General features: G+C 45.2%; 2 protein-coding genes across 2 annotated transcripts; one reads left to right on the top strand and one right to left on the bottom strand.

Moving 5' to 3' along the window:
* The first annotated feature begins 343 nt into the window (after window positions 1-343).
* Window positions 344-6,544, top strand: LOC124013259 (zinc finger protein 658B-like). The gene is made up of 6 exons (XM_046327518.1): window positions 344-950; window positions 2,569-2,705; window positions 3,063-3,159; window positions 3,576-4,004; window positions 4,090-4,655; window positions 6,479-6,544. Exons 1-6 carry the CDS (start codon window positions 686-688, stop codon window positions 6,542-6,544), a joined length of 1,560 nt encoding a protein of 519 aa, XP_046183474.1. The 5' UTR covers window positions 344-685.
* A 3,052-nt stretch (window positions 6,545-9,596) lies between these two features.
* Window positions 9,597-12,361, bottom strand: LOC124012792 (zinc finger protein 250-like). The gene has a single exon (XM_046326755.1). It carries the CDS (start codon window positions 12,226-12,228, stop codon window positions 9,841-9,843), a length of 2,388 nt encoding a protein of 795 aa, XP_046182711.1. The 5' UTR covers window positions 12,229-12,361; the 3' UTR covers window positions 9,597-9,840.
* Window positions 12,362-16,107: the final 3,746 nt, after the last annotated feature.

Genomic DNA, 16,107 nt, shown 5'->3' with positions numbered 1-16,107 from the left:
CAACCCACACTTTGATATGAATCTACAAATTATTAATATTTCCCCCAAGCAATTACAGGGTTGATCAGAATTGGCCTATGTTGGTGATATGACTTCTTCTTCTTTTATGGACTCGGCGCACAGTGCTTTGTGTGACGCATTGAGTGATGGCTGAGATAAATTGCTTCCCGTGTACATTTCCTGTCAATTGACACAATAAATGAAGGTCGTCTTTTTAACTCGAATAAGGTAACGTTCCAACGTAAAATGTCCCACTACCCGACCCGTTAGCTTGTTTCCGGAAGTACATTTTTTGGGGGGGTGGATGCTTATTGTGTTGACTGGCTAGCAAAGTAAGTGCCGAGCCAACTACCATAGCCTTGCTTTCTCTCAATACCTTTGGTATTTGTATTTATTTGAATAGCCTCATATACCGTAAATACATATACAGATATACAGATAGATATCTTATATCTAGAAATTATACTAAAAAAAATGTTGCATTAGGTAGAGACCACAACATCCAACAGTAACGTTTGCTAGCATGCTAACACAGACAAAAGTGGTTTAGTTACCTGTATCTTTGCAGCTAATTTTAGCGATTTTTCCTTTTGATAGACGGAATCGTAACACTGACCAACCTGAACAAAAGTAGCTAAAAGTGACTATCTCTTAACTGTAGCTAGCTGCTCATAGACACTTTACCATGATGTCCGCAGCCATCATAACCTTCCAGTCGCAGCTCTCCGGCGTCATGGAGACGGTCCTTAAGTCAGCCATGTACGAGATCACCAGGCTGGTGGAGGATAGTTTCCTGGAGGAGGTGTCCCGGAACCGGGAGCAGGTCGAGTCACTGAAGAAGCGGCTGCAGTGGTCGGAGAACAGAGAGGGAGACCAGAGGGGGAAGTGTGGGGATTGTGGGAAAGCTGGCAAGGAAGGTCATGAGATAAGCTTAGGAACTTCACAGACAGGTGAGAAGCGAGACATCTAACGACACAGTACCAGTCAAAAGTTTGGACACACCTACTCATTCTAGGGTTTTTATTTTTTTAATTATTTTCTACATTGTAGAATAATAGTAACATCAAAACTATGAAATAACACATGTAGTAACCCAAAAAGGCATGTAGTAACCATGTAGTAACCCAAAAGTGTTAAAGAAATCAAAACTTATTGTACATTTTAGATTCTTCAAACTAGCCACTTTTAATTAACAGCTTTGCCTTCGCTTGGCATTCTTTCAACCAGCTTCACCAGGAATACTTTTCCAACATTCTTGAAGGAGTTTCCACAAATGCTGAGCACTTGTCGGCTGCTTTTCGTTCACTCTGTGGTTCAACTCATCCCAAACCATCTCTATTGGGTTGAGCTTGGGTGTTTGTGGAGGCCAGGCCATCTGATGCAGCACTCCATTACTCTCCTTCTTGGTCAAATAACTCTTACACAGCCTGGAGGTATGTTAGGTCATTGTCCTGTTGAAAAACAAATGATAGTCCCACTAAGCGCAAACCAGATGGGATGGCATATTGCTGCAGAATGCTGTGTTAGCCATGCTGGTTAAGTGTGCCTTGAATTCTAAATAAATAACATGCGGTGTCACCAGCAAAGCACCGTTACACCTCCTCCTCCATGCTTCCCAGTCGGAACCACAAATGCGGAGATCATCCGTTCACCTACTCTGCGTCTCACGAAGACACAGTATTTGGAACCAAAAGTCTCAAATTTGGACCAAAGGAAAGATTTCCACCAGTCTAATGTCCATTGCTCATGTGTCTTGGCCCAAGCAAGTCTCTTCTTATTATTGGTGTCCTTGAGAAGTGTTTTCTTTGCAGTAATTTGACCATGAAGACCTGATTCACACAGTCTCCTCTAAACTGTTGATTTTGAGATGTCTGTTACATGAACTCTGTGAAGCATTTATTTGGGCTGCAATTTCTGAGGCTGGTAACTCTAATGAATGTATCCCATGCAGAGGCAACTCTGCGCTTTGCGACTGCACTCGAAGAAACATGACAAGTCCTTGACATTTCCTGGATTGACTGACCTTCATGTCTTAAAGTAATAATTGACTGTCATTTCTCTTTGCTTATTTGAGCTGTTCTTGCCATAATATGGACTTGGTCTTTCACCAAATAGGGCTGTCTTTTGCATACCTCCCCTACCTTTTCACAACACAACTAATAGGCTCAAATGCATTAAGAAGAAAATAAATTCCACAAATGAACTTTTAATAAGGCACACCTGTTAATTGAAAACTGACCTCAACTGGAATGAGTATGTTTGTCCAAACTTTTGACTGGTTTTATATATATATATATATATATATATATATATATATATATATATATATATATATATATATATATATAAGGAGGAATCACTGACGTGGGGCTGCTGTAATGTGTACCTTTTATACATTGGTGATCACTGATCAGACAGTATTGGTTTAAGAAAAGAGTCAGTCATGGGTGGTGGTGGCATCTTAATAAGATGTTTCCTTTCCTTCATCTGATGTGAGGAGACTATTATCCACAATGTTACTTACCTTTTACTCCAAATGAAATGTTCTCTTTGTTTACCTGTGGCCAGGTGTGGAGAGGGGGTGTGGCCTGAAGCAGGAGAAGGTACCAGAGGAGGAGTGGAGCAGCTGTGGGGGTGTGACCAGGGAAACAACCTTCGATGATCTGGAGGAGGCTGAGGCCACCAGCCCTAGGAGAACCTCTGAGGTAGGTAGGGGACTGACTAAACACATGGAGGCTGAGGCCACCAGCCCTAGGAGAATCTCTTGTATCTAGGGGACTAAACATCTGTGACGGGTGGAGGGTGCAGTGTTACAGAAAGTTCAGTTAGAAATGTTATTTTAAAGGATATATTAGAACAGATAGTCTGTGAGGAAGAATTGGCCTTTTTAAAACCTCTCCTCATAATTGAACTGTTCCAGTTCTGTGCTGCAGCAGAGTTGTGAGATGTCTGGGGGTCCCAGAGGAGAATTCTGAGTAGAGAACCATCATGTCAGCTCTATTCAATCACTGTCAGTTTATCCATCATTTAGTCAGAATCAACTCATTCATTTCCTCTTCCAGTCCACAGAGGTCGGAGGTCAGAAGCTGGACAGTCTGCTGAAAGAGGAGGCTCTCCACAACACTGAGCTACAGGAGAGATGGGAGTTCTGCCTGGATGGTGAGTCAGGAGTTTACAACAAACATAACAGACAATAGCCAACCTTTATGATAATAAGAGTAACTTATAATATGCTGTGTCATTTCAAATGTATTCATTATTACACATGTCAACATGAAACTGTAAGTACACATTTAACATTACAGTTACTCTACTACTGTTTCTACTATTGCCAATGCCTTAAATCACGTGTCAAACTCTTTCCACAGAGTGTCTGTGGGTTTCGCTCCTTCCTTGTAGTTGATTGATGAATTAAGGCCACTAATTATTAAGGATCTCCCTCGCCTGGTTGTCTAGGTCTTCATGGAAAGGGAAATTTAAAAAACAGCAGACACTAGGCCCTCTATGGAATGAGTTTAACACCCCTGTCTTAAATGTGAATGCTTCTAATGCCTCATGTCCCCTGTGTTCTTCAGAGGCTGATGGTTCAGACGTCTCTGGGCCCAGTAAGAGTTTTATTCAGCAGGAGCTGCAGCAGTGCCAAGATGAGTGGAGATCCAGTCTAGACCAGAGGCCTGAACTACCAGGCCCCGAGGGACACTCAGGGGACCCCACCGAACCTCTCTACCGCCCCCACTATAGCATGGAGGAACTAGGGGGTGACTTTGAGAAGTCTGGTTACTGCAGTGGCGGTAGTGGCGACCATCTTCTAGACATGGAAGGGCTGGATAGGCTTCCTGGTTCTCCGTCTCATCTGGGAGCGCTGAGCTACGGAGCTGTGGGTCACTACCAAGTGAACCTGGGGGGTTTAAGGGGGCGACCATCGCCATCGCTCCCACATGCCTGGCCCCCATCGGATCCGGAGGGAGCAGGTGGAGTCGCCAACGCCATCTCCCCACCCAGAGGTGGGAGACCTGAACTGCCTGTTGATCAACGAGGAGGGGTACCTGCAGGACTCCAGTGTCTTGTACCCTGAACACGGTGTCCCAGAGTTGGGTAACAGAGCCAGCCACCGAGCCATCCACTCTGGAAGCTCAGCCCACAACAACAGAAAGAGCCCGGATGATGCCGCTGACGATTTTGGACTCTCTCTAAACCTCAGAGATCGTTCACAAGAGCAGGTAACAGGAGTAGGGGGGAGGCGTCATGCCTGCAATCAATGTACCATGACCTTCCCAGATGCTGGTTCCCTCAAGACCCACAAGCAGACACACAAAACAGGGAGAGGGACGAGTTCAGGGTCTGGGCCTCCATACTCCTGCACCCAGTGTGGTAAGACCTTCACCCAGGCCTGCAACCTCAAGGTCCACCAGCGGGTCCACCAGGCAGAGGGACTCCACCTCTGCAGCCACTGCTCCAAGGGCTTCACCTCCTTCTCCGACCTGAAGAGGCACAAGTGCAGCCAGACCACAGACAAGCCCTACTGCTGCTCCATCTGTGGGAACAAGTTCAGTCGGCTCTGGAACCTCAAGCTGCATCAGCGCATTCACACGCAGGAGAAACCCCACCGCTGCACTATGTGTGACAAGAGCTTCACCCGGGTGGACATTTTGAAGGTACATCAGCGCACACACACTGGGGAGAGACCGTACTGCTGTGCTGTATGTGGACTCTGCTTCAAACGACTGGCCCATCTAAAGTTACACCAGCACAAACATAGGCCGGATTTCCTGGCCTGAGCGGTGGCCTAGAACAGTGATTTCAACACTGTGAGGCATGGGATCCTCCAATTTCTTTAAAATATATATATATATATATATACTTACAGTCCATTCAAAAGTTTGGACACACCTACTCATTCAAGGATTCTTCTATATTTTTACAAATTTCTACATTGTAGAATAATAGTGAAGACATCAAAACTTTGAAATAACACATATGGAATCATGTTGTAACCAAAAAAGTGTTAAACATATCAAAATAGAATGATTTATTTTTTCAATATACATTTTTCAAGTTTCTTCAAGTGCAGTGGCAAAACCATCAATCGCTATGATGAAACTGAATCTCATGAGGTCCGCCACAGAAAAGGAAGACCCAGAGTTACCTGGTCGATGACATTCGATGGATTGGACATTAGACCGGTGTAAATCTGTCCTGTAGTCTGACGAGTCCAAATTTGAGGTTTTTGGTTCCAACCGCATGTGTGGGTCCCACCGTGAAGCATGGAGGAGGTGGTGTGGTGGTGCTTTGCTGGTGACACTGTATGTGATTTATTTTGAATTCAAGGCACACTTAACCAGCATGGCTACCACAGCATTCTGCAGCGATATGCCATCCCATCTGGTTTGTGCTTAGTGGGACTATCATTGGTTTTTCAACAGGACAATGACCTAACACACCTCCAGGCTGTGTAAGAGTTATTTGACAAATAAGGAGAGTAATGGAGTGCTGCATCAGATGACCTGGCCTCCACAAACACCCGAGCTCAACCCAATTGAGATGGTTTGGGATGAGATGGACCGCAGAGTGAAGGAAAAGCAGCCAACAAGTGCTCAGCATATGTGGGAACTCCTTCAAGACTGTTGGAAAAGCATTCCAGGTGAAGCTGGTTCAGAGAATGCCAAGAGTGTGCAAAGCTGTAATCAAGGCAAAGGGTGGCTATTTGAAGAATCTCAAATATAAAATATATTTTGATTTGTTTAACACTTTTTGGGGGTTATTACATGATTCCATGTGTTATTTCCTAATTATAATGTCTTCACTATTATTCCACAATGTAGAAAAAGAGTAGAAATAAAACCCCTTGATGTGTAGGTGTTCTAAACCTTTTGACCGGTAGTGTGTATATATATACATACAGTGCCTTCGGAAAGTATTCAGACCTCATGACTTTTTCCACATTTTGTTACTTACAGCCTTGCAAAATTGATTGTTTTTTCCCCTCGTCAATCTACACACAATACCCCATAATGATGGGGAGTGTTGCTGCACCGCTATTTTCAGGTCTCTCCAGAGATGTTTGATCAGGTTCAAGTCTTGTCTTGGCTGTGTGCTTCGGGTCGTTGTCCTGTTGGAAGGTGAAACTTCGCCACCAGTCTGAGGTCCTGAGCGCCCGGGAGCAGGTTTACATTAAGGATTGCTATGTACTTTGCTCCGTTCATCTTTCCCTTGATCCTGAACAACATCCCCACAGCATGATGCTCTGAGAGTCTTTAGGTGCCTTTTGGCAAACTCCAAGCGGGCTGTCGTGCCTTTTACTGAGGAATGGCTTCTGTATGGCCACTACCATAAAGGCCTATTGGTGGAGTGCTGCAGAGATGGCTGCCCTTCTGGAAGGTTCTCCCATCTCTACAGAGGAAATCCAGAGCTCTGTCAGAGTGACCATCAGGTTCTTGGTCATCTCCCTGACCAAGGTCCTTCTCACCCGATTGCTCAGTTTGGCCGGGCGGCCAGCACTAGGAAGAATGATGGGGGCCACTGTGTACTTGTGGACCTTCTATGATGCAGAAATGTTTTGGTACCCTTCCCAAGATCTGAGTCTCGACACAATCCTGTCTCGGCGCTCTACGGAGAATTCCTTTGACCTCCATGGCTTGGTTTTTGCTCTGACATGCACTGTCAACTGTGGGACCTTATGTAGACAGGTGTGTGCCTTTTCCAAATCATGTCCAATCAATTGAATTTACCACGGGTGGAATCCAAATCAAGTTGTAGAAACGTCTCAAGGATGATCAATGGAAACAGGATGCACCTGAGCTCAATTTCGAGTCTCATAGCAAATGGTCTGAATACATTTTTTTTATACAGTTGCACAAATTTCTAAAAACCTGTTTTCGGTTTGTCATTATGGGGTATTCTGTGGAGATTGCTGTGGATTTTAATTTATTTAATCAAGGCTGTAACGTAACAAATTTGAAAAAGTCGAGGGGTATGAATCCTTTCCGAAGGCCCTGTATATACTCAGTCCAGCTCTGAAAGTTGTAATAGTGGAATGCACAAGGTGTAATTTCGAAATTGGGTAGTACATCATCAGTTCCTCTTGTCATGTTAGTCATTGCACACCTCAGAGAGCTATGTATAACTTGTCAGAAATGTCCAGATCAACGAGCCCATGTCAATTAACGTTTTTAAAATTTATATCTTACAAAAATAGAAACAACATGCAACAATTTTACTGAGTTATTCTATGGATTTCACATGACTGGGCAGGGGAGCAACCATGGGTTGGCCTGGGAGGGCATAGGCCCATCCACTGGGAGCCAGGCCCAGCCAAACAGAATGAGTTTCTCCCCACAAAAGAGCTTTATTACAGACATAAATGCTCCTCAGTTTCAACAGCTGTCTGGGTGGCTGGTCTCAGACAATCCCGCAGGTGAAGAAGCCGGATGTCGAGGTCTTGGGCTGGCATGGTTACACTTGCGGTTGTGAAGCTAGTTGGATGTACTGCCAAACTATTGACAAGTATGTTGGAGGCGGCTTATGGTAGAGAAATGAACATTCAATTATCTGTCAACAGCTCTTGTGGACATTCCTGCAGTCAGCATGCCAATTACACGCTCCCTCAAAATCTGAGACATCTGTGGCATTGTGTGACAAAACTGCAAATTTGAGGCCTTTTATTGTCCTCAGCTCAAGGTGCACCTGTGTAATGATCATGCTGTTTAATCAGCTTCTTGATATGCAACACCTGTCAGGTAGATGGATTATCTTGACAAAAGAGAAATGCTCACTAACAGGGATGTAAACAAATTTGTATACAACATTTGAGAGAAGTAAGCTTTTTGTGTGAATGGAACATTTCTGGGATCTTCTATTTCAGCTCAAGAAACATGAGATCAACTCTACATGTATTTACATTTTTGTTCAGTATAGGTTATTTAGCCCATAGATCTTGACAAGTTTGTCAGTCAAATAACACATGAATACACATTAGACATGGCCAAATGTATAGAATTGCAAGAAAAGGAGCTTTAAAACAGCAGCATTTCCTTTGCATCCAATGACAAAATGTGTAGAATTGCAGGAAAAGGAGCTTTAAAACAGCAACATTTCCTTTGCATCCAATGACAAAATGTGTAGAATTGCAGGAAATAAGCTTTAAACCCAGCAACATTCTCTCCACCAAGAGCGACGTGAACAGTTTGTGTCATGAACAGTGCCCGTGCCAATAGAAATAGACATGTTAGATTCTGGGTTAAACTTTGAACATTGTTATACTCAGAAGAATAGTATCTAACAGTGAGGGACTGGTTTTTACTTCAGAAGTTAATGGTCTGTAGAAGCCAGATGGCTTTGGAATGTGTAGGGGAGACTGGTGGAGATCTTAGAACCTAACAATGTCACTGAGGGAGAGAGGGTAATGTATAACGTTTACATTATGTCAGGATATGTTATTGTTAGCCATCAAGAGATCCTCTGGGAGAAGAGACACTGTCTATCAATCACCACGACAGCCTTGAGTTGAAGAGACTCAGCCTAGGAGAAAGGGTCGTCAGTACTTGTGTGAAATGTTGTGTGTCTGAATGCAGCTCTATCGACCCTTTGGGAAGAATTAAACTTGGATAAGCTTTCCTAGTGTCCGTGGAGTCATTAACTCAAAGAATTAGAACCTAACATGTGGTAGGAGTTCCCCAATGCTGGAAGGGGGGGCCCTGAGTGAAAATATTTTGGATCCCTGGGTCTCGATTTTTATTTGACATTGAGAACTATTTTTTTATGATCAATTGTTTATTAATAAGGACATTGAAAATATAAACTGTTGGAAGCCATGTTTTGAATAAGAATGTATGCCTTTTATATCAGGAGTTCACAAACTCTGTCCCCGCGTTTTTTTTTTTTTTTGCCATAGTGTAAAGGACGTCACGCTGCTTGCTAAGCGAGTACCACATCCTCCTGATTCGGCCCATACCGGTTTTGAACTCGGGACCTCTCAAACACACGTGACCTTCTCAAGCGTCTTATCCGATTGCGCCACCTCAACAGTTACCGAATGAGGCGATGCAAGCGGTCTAGGAATCGTCTGTCATAATGATCATACCAACCTACCAAACATTTCAAAAGCACTTAAACACGATCATGGCAAACTTACAACTTCCCACAAGCACATGAATGCCCCATATTCAAGTCTGACCAATTCTTCAACCAATAAGATTTTAGCTAGCTTGATCGCTAGCTACCTTTACTAATAATAAAATTAGCTCGTTTGCTTAACATTGGCTATATGATAAAACTAGCGACATTATCCGCATTAATAAGTTTGTAACTGTCAAATGGATTTGTCATGTTTTGGAGGAAATGTATGAGGTCAGTAGTGAAATGTAACAACCCCCTCCACAAGAAACATTACGACTTCGACGGTTGTTCAAGTGAAACTTCCGATGCCAGACCAGATTTTCAAGTACAAATAAAACGGAATAAACACATTTTAAAGCAACAACTTCAAACCCGCAGAACATTTTTTTAAGCATTTTGTGTGACATGAACACAGTACACCTAAATTTAAATTTGGTTTTAGGATTCTAACTTTCCTACTAATAAATAGAATGAAAAATAAATGACAACCAGAATTAGTTTTAATTAAATTAATCAACTGAAATTCAAATTCAACATTTTTCTTTAACATTTTGCTACATTCTCTCACAGCATGATTCTTCCAAACAAAAGCAAATTCACAGCAAACAGAACTATTCCCTCATCACCATCTGACACCCTATTCCCTATATAGTGCTATATTTCTAGTCCAAAGTAGTGCACTATATAGGGAATAGGGTGCCATAAAAGGCTCGTCCCCTGTCCTCTCTATCTGTCTTTGTGTATTGTCTTCAGGTGTTTCTTCAGATGGCCAGTCTGTTTGAAGTGCTTGCCACACTCAGAGCAGGTGTAAGGTTTCTCCCCAGTGTGTACAAATTTGTGCCTCTTCAGATTATTGTAATCCAGAAAGCCCTTCCCGCAGTACGAGCACCAGTGTCTCTTCTCCCCGTTGTGCCACCTCAGGTGAACATTCAGTTCCACACGCCTCTTGAACCGCTTCACGCAGAGGGAGCAGGCAAACGGTTTCTCTCCAGTGTGAACGCGGAGATGCGTCTCCATGTCGCGCCGGATGACGAAGCGTTTGTCACAGATCGGGCAGATGAACGGGCGCACGCCGCTGTGGACCATCTGCTCGTGCTTAGTCAGGCCGAAGCGGTAGACAAAGGTCTTGTCGCACTTCGGACACTGGTGGCCCCGCTGATCACCGTGGACGCGGGCGTGGCGGTTGAGGCCCTTGAGGTTGGGGAAGTCCTTGCCGCAGGCAGAGCAGGCGAACGGGCGCTTCCCCGTGTGGAGGGAGGCGTGACTCTCTAAAGCAGCGGCGCTACTCAGTACGCGACCGCAGTCTGCACACTGGTTCTTGGTAAAAGGTTTCCGTGGAGACTTGGGAGACTGTTGGAGCTGGAACGGTCCTGGCGGCGACCACATCGGTTGTGACTTGCGATACCGCTGCGCCTGCTGGAATGTCAGCGTGCATGGGGGGGACTTTTTGAATCCGGAGTGAGGGCTGACGGTGACAATGAAGGGGATAGGTTGAGGGGTGGAGGGAGAACGTTTCAAATTCAATAACGCCGCGGCCGCCGAGCGAGGTCTGCCGCGACGAGGGGTGGCAGAAATTACCTTGAACTGATGAGGCTGTGGGTGAGGAGGGGTGGTAGGAGAAGGGTTCACATTCACCTCCGTAGCCTGGTGTGGGCTGGGGGTACCGTGAGGGCTGGTGCAACGCGGGCTGGTGCGGTGTGGGCTGGGGGTACCGTGAGGGCTGGTGCAACGCGGGCTGGTGCGGCGTGGGCTGAGGCTTGAGGTAGACGCAGCATGAGGGCTGGGGCTGTACGACCGGCGGCGCTGTGGAGTGGAAGGCAGAAACGATGTCTGTGTGACCAGACCTCTAAGCTCTGACCTCTGACCTTGATGTGAGGTCTTAGTGACCTTCGACCTACTCCTCTTAGCCTGGGCTAGGGCCAAACCTCTCTGAGCCTGCACCCAGGTCATGCTTCTCTTCTTGGATTTGGACACACCAACACCTCCACCAATAGGTGATTGTCTGGTCAGAGAGGTCACATCAGTGTTAGCTCCTCCCTCTTCCTCACTGATGATGTGTTTACTACTTCCTTGTCCACTAGACTTGTTGTCAGCCATCTCACCGTTAGCTGTGTCCTCTACTACATCCTGGTCAACGTGTGATTCCCTGGACTTTTCTTCTCCGTCCTCCATCACCTTTGAGTAGTCGTGGTCTAGAGGGGCGGTTCTCTCTCCTCTGGGTTTCTTAGCAACCACTGGAGATGGTGTGCTGTCCTGGGGGCGTGGCCTTAAGCGGAGGCGGAGACCGGAGAGGAGCGCTTCATGTCGACTTGACTTTCGCTTGCTGCCTAACTGGACAACAATCTCCTCCTTTTTCTCACCGACGGGGGTCGTTTCCGTAGCAACAGACCTGGTCATCACAGCTTCCATAGACGTGGCAGAGAGGGGGCAAAGCCTCTCCCCCTCATCTTCCTCCTCCTCTTTTTCCTCCACCCTCGGTAGGGAGCGTACTAAGGGTGCTACTGACAACTGAGCTGAAAACTGTGTCATAAACATCTGACAGGGGCCAGAGGGTGTGGTTACAGCAGGGGCTGACAGCTGTAGAGGGGCTTCATCAGACGTCCTGTCTGGGACAACAGGGGACTTCGGTGATGGCAGAGTGGGGGACGGTTGCACATGCTCAGTGACCAAGGACTCCTGCTTCTCAGAGGGGCCGGCAAGTTCTTCAGACAAAGTAAGCAACTGAGCGGACTGGACCGGTGTTGGCGGAGTTGCCGTGGCAACATCCGACTTCTCCAAAACTGTAGGCGGTAGCGGTTGTGTTGGTGGTGCGGCCGGTGGTCCATCAGGTACAGCTGTAGGCCGAGCTGGTTGTGTTGAGGGCACTGCTATTGGACGAGCTACAGGTAGAACGTTTGTGTGGGACTGTGCTGGTGATGGTCGAGGAGATGGGGATGGACGAGGGGGTACGGGGCTGGGCTGTGTATTCTGAAGAGGGGTTCTGGGTAACCCGGAGATGACAGGTGGCGGGCGCTCTGCCGATGCTGCTGTCGACTTCACCGCTACAGTCGACTGGACCGCTGTGGTCGTTTGGACAGTTTCTTTTGACAGAGTAGTTACCGTGGACTGGGCCATTACAGTAGACAGGACAGTTGTTGTAGACTGGATAGTGGCTGCTGATTGAGGAGATGCTGTCTGGTGTAATGTTGGGGACTCTGCTGCTGGTAATACCAGTGACTGCTGTTCTGCTCCAGGGGCCTGGCCTGCACTGCCACTGGTAAACTCTCTGGTCCTGGGCTGGGATGGGCTGAGAGCCTGGGGGGTCTCCTGGGTGTCTGATTCTCCCTGGAGGGGGGCCTCTGCTGAGGTAGGCTGGGTAGTAGGAGGCCTTTCCTGGGTGTAACGGTTGACCAGGGCCCTGACGGCTCCAGGTGGGACCAGGGCTACAGAGGGAGAGAGATTGACAGGATGGAGAAAGGTAGAGGGGAAAGTTGTAAGGGAGAAACAGAAAGAAAACAAAGACAGAGAACAACAGTGGAGAGATTATTATAGATATTATTAGACCCTGGTTCTCATCCCAATACTGTTTAATACATTGTAATAAGATGCAGGTCTCCCTAGTTCCTACCTCTGCCTGGTAGCTCTCTGAGAGGTTGTCTGCGGACCAGAGTCGGGGGGCTCTCCCCCCTCCTGCTTTAGCAGTATGTACCCGGGGGAGTAGTCATCAGAATAGTCTGCCTCCTGGGGGGGGGGGGGGGTGAATGGGGAAAGACAACCACAATAGGGTCAACAAAAACTCTGATGAAGGCTGTGAGGTCAATATGTACGCTTAAATACACAAGTGATTCTAGGGAGAGCAGTGTTAAGGTTTTTCTTTTCACTGGGGTCGACAACAACAGGTTGAGTATAGAGGTAGATGAATTGGCAAGACAGCACCCACAGATCTGGGACTCAGGCTTGAAGCCTCGTCTTACCCAGTCCACCTCCTGTTTGATCAGTACAAAGGCCATCTGTGGGTTGTCCTCCTTGTTGTAGGCCCCACGGTGCAGGTCCTCCTCGCGCAGGTGCTGTTCCACAGACAGAGGCAAGGCTTGCACTGTCAGAACTGGAAATACCAGATTAGGAGAGACAGTGGTTAGGAGATGAGGAAATGTAGAGGTGAAGATGACAAACCAGGTGATGACATGACAACATCCTGTGTTGCAAAGTGACTAGCATTATTAAGGTTATCAGTAATTTATTAATGCATAATATAAGCTACACCTCTCAAACATGTTCTGTTTAATATTGTAGTCTATACAAATTAAACATAGGTACATGAAGCAGTTTTGTTAAATATTCTCAACTTTGAGCCTTCATATGCTCAGCTGAATAGCTAGCTATCAGGATGTGTGATCACTTGAACGAAGCTTAGCTAGCTTGTCCAAAGGTGTATTCATTCCACCGATTCTGTTGCAAAACGTTTCTTGAAAGGGAGGGAGCAAACGAAACGGGAGGGACCTACCTGAATTTGTACAATACCTACTAATTTTAAACTCAAAACAAACTGTTTGGAGGGAACAAATAACCCGTTTCTACTCACCACATTGGACACCAATGTCACGCTTGCCGATACGTGATGTTCTTTGACTCGGTCCAGGCTCTGCGGTTTGTCTTTCACTTTCACCCGTCGATTTCTTCACATTTTCAGGGGATCGAAGCCTCGTTTTGAGGTCCTCGTTCTCTTCTTTTATTCTGCATATTTCGAATCGCAGCTCCTCAATAGTTGTTTCGAAAAGTTGCGTTGTCTCCATGACTGCCGTCTTCAGCACCTTCTCCATAACAGAGGCGAACTGGGTTTCAAAACCTTCTCTCGCCATGTTAGCGGCGGCCATCTTCAACCCACACACACGCATATAAATAATCTTCTTCTATGGTATATTGGCGAATGTACAATTTAATCTGTATCCCGCCACCTACTGTGCGGGATGGAAACATAATTCCCCAAAAGTGTAACAAACTACCAAACATAAAAAATATAATAGAGGTAAAATCGTTAAGTCCAACAAACGTTTCTGCAGCAGCCACAATCATGTCAAGTTTCTTAGACTTCTTTGAGATTTGAGCAGCACAGTTTATAACTGTGGCAATGAACGCCACAAAATCCACCTTTTTTCCACACACAGCATCGTTTGACTGACAGCACACTTACTAGAGGCTGTGGTGCTTCCACTATCATATCTCCAGGACCATCAACTGTTCCCAATTATTTTAATTACCTCCTCATAGGAGATTGATAACTTTTGCAACCTCAATTTTCTTCATCCTGTATGCAGGGCACTCGGGATCATGATCCCCACCACAACTGCAACACCATCCTTCTACACACCGTTGAAACATGGCCACATCCTTTACAATTCTTAGACTGCAGTGGTTTGGGGATGAAAGCTCTTACAGCACATCTTACATAACCAAGCTTCACATGCATAGGTAGGTGTTCTTTATCAAAAAACAACAGTACCGACAGACTTTCTTGGTTTTCTCCATCCACCCAGCGGGTCAGACGCTGGGCACCAACCACACCAGGAATTCTCTTCAGGTATTCAACCTGAACATCTGTCGTCACCCGAAGTTTAAAGCACAAAATGTTTCCCGGATTCATTTGAGGTCCACTGCAATCTTCCTATGTTCTTCATAAATACAGTTAATCATAATAAGACCACTCTTGGTCACTCATAGGCCTACTTCACAATTTGTTACACCTCAAACGGGTCTCCCACATATACGTCCTTACTTAACAAACGCATCCCAACAAGAAGCGATTGAATATCATTCACACACGTGTCCTCCACTCCAATTTTAGACCATTTCCTTTCTGTTCCAGTTCGACACTACTGTCATTCAGAACATTCATCTTCACCAACTTTGATCGACGCGCTGCTTGATTCCAACTCAGCATCCACTTCCGCTTTCTTACTTATTTTTATTTGTTATTGCAACAATAATAGCAATATTACACATCAATACAGGGACATTCCTGTGAATACAATTTAAAAAATGTATTTATAGAACACCAGTCGACCACAAAAAAAATCATTATAATTTGAAATTTGTGGCTGTGACAACTAGTGAAAACTGAAGCCATTTTCTGATCAATCCTGTCCATTATATTCGAAACAATAATATAGTTACCACAAACACAAAGTCAGAAGGCCAAACTACTCAAACAGATGCACAGCCTTTGGCAGGAAAAAAAACCCTCAGTTGTGTGTGTAAAAGTCTCCCATTCAAAGGTGTTCCGTTTCAAGATGTGGGCACAAAGACGTCTGAATGGCACCAGGGGAAAGACGGACAAACAAAAGCCACAGAGAAAAATGCTGCTGAAATGGCAGTAAGTTCAAAGACAGATCATTGTAATTTATACCATACACTTTTACAAAAAATGTCATTTTAATACTGTACTAACTGTCAAAATAAAGAATGTTGCACACTCCATGTGTAATCTCCCAGCAATTTAATGGGTATTTACCAACGTTTTGGCATCACTGTGATGCCTCACCCCGAGGAAGGCACAGTGATGGCACGTTTCTCAATAAAATTGAAGAAAGTGGGACTTTAAACGGGTGGCCTAACTATGTGGTCACTAAAGATCCAATGGCACTTATAGCCAGAGCCCGTCATGATGAGTACCATTGTAGGTGTACTGTGTTTATCAAACCATTCCTATCAGTAACATGTATGTTGAGTGTATGAATAATGTATATTAGACAAAATATCTGTAAAAAAATAAAATAAACAAATACTCATGTAAAATAGTTAGTTTTGTCCTCCGAAGAGGGAGGTGGATGGGACAATACAATAAGGTTAGGATGGTGTGTTCCCCCTTAAGCTGTGAAGAGCTTTGGGTGTGTAGAAAAGTGCTATGTAAGCCCAATCAATTATCATTATTAATACATGTTTTGCCATCTTCTGTAGCCTGAAGACCATGCCTTTCTCAAAAGATGTAAACTGGTACAAAATACCAAAAAAAGGTAG

This window comes from Oncorhynchus gorbuscha, linkage group LG24 (assembly GCF_021184085.1).
Source record: "Oncorhynchus gorbuscha isolate QuinsamMale2020 ecotype Even-year linkage group LG24, OgorEven_v1.0, whole genome shotgun sequence".
NCBI classification, from domain to species: domain Eukaryota; kingdom Metazoa; phylum Chordata; class Actinopteri; order Salmoniformes; family Salmonidae; genus Oncorhynchus; species Oncorhynchus gorbuscha.
Note: the sequence above shows the minus strand (reverse complement) of the source record. Positions and strands in the feature narration are given on the sequence as shown.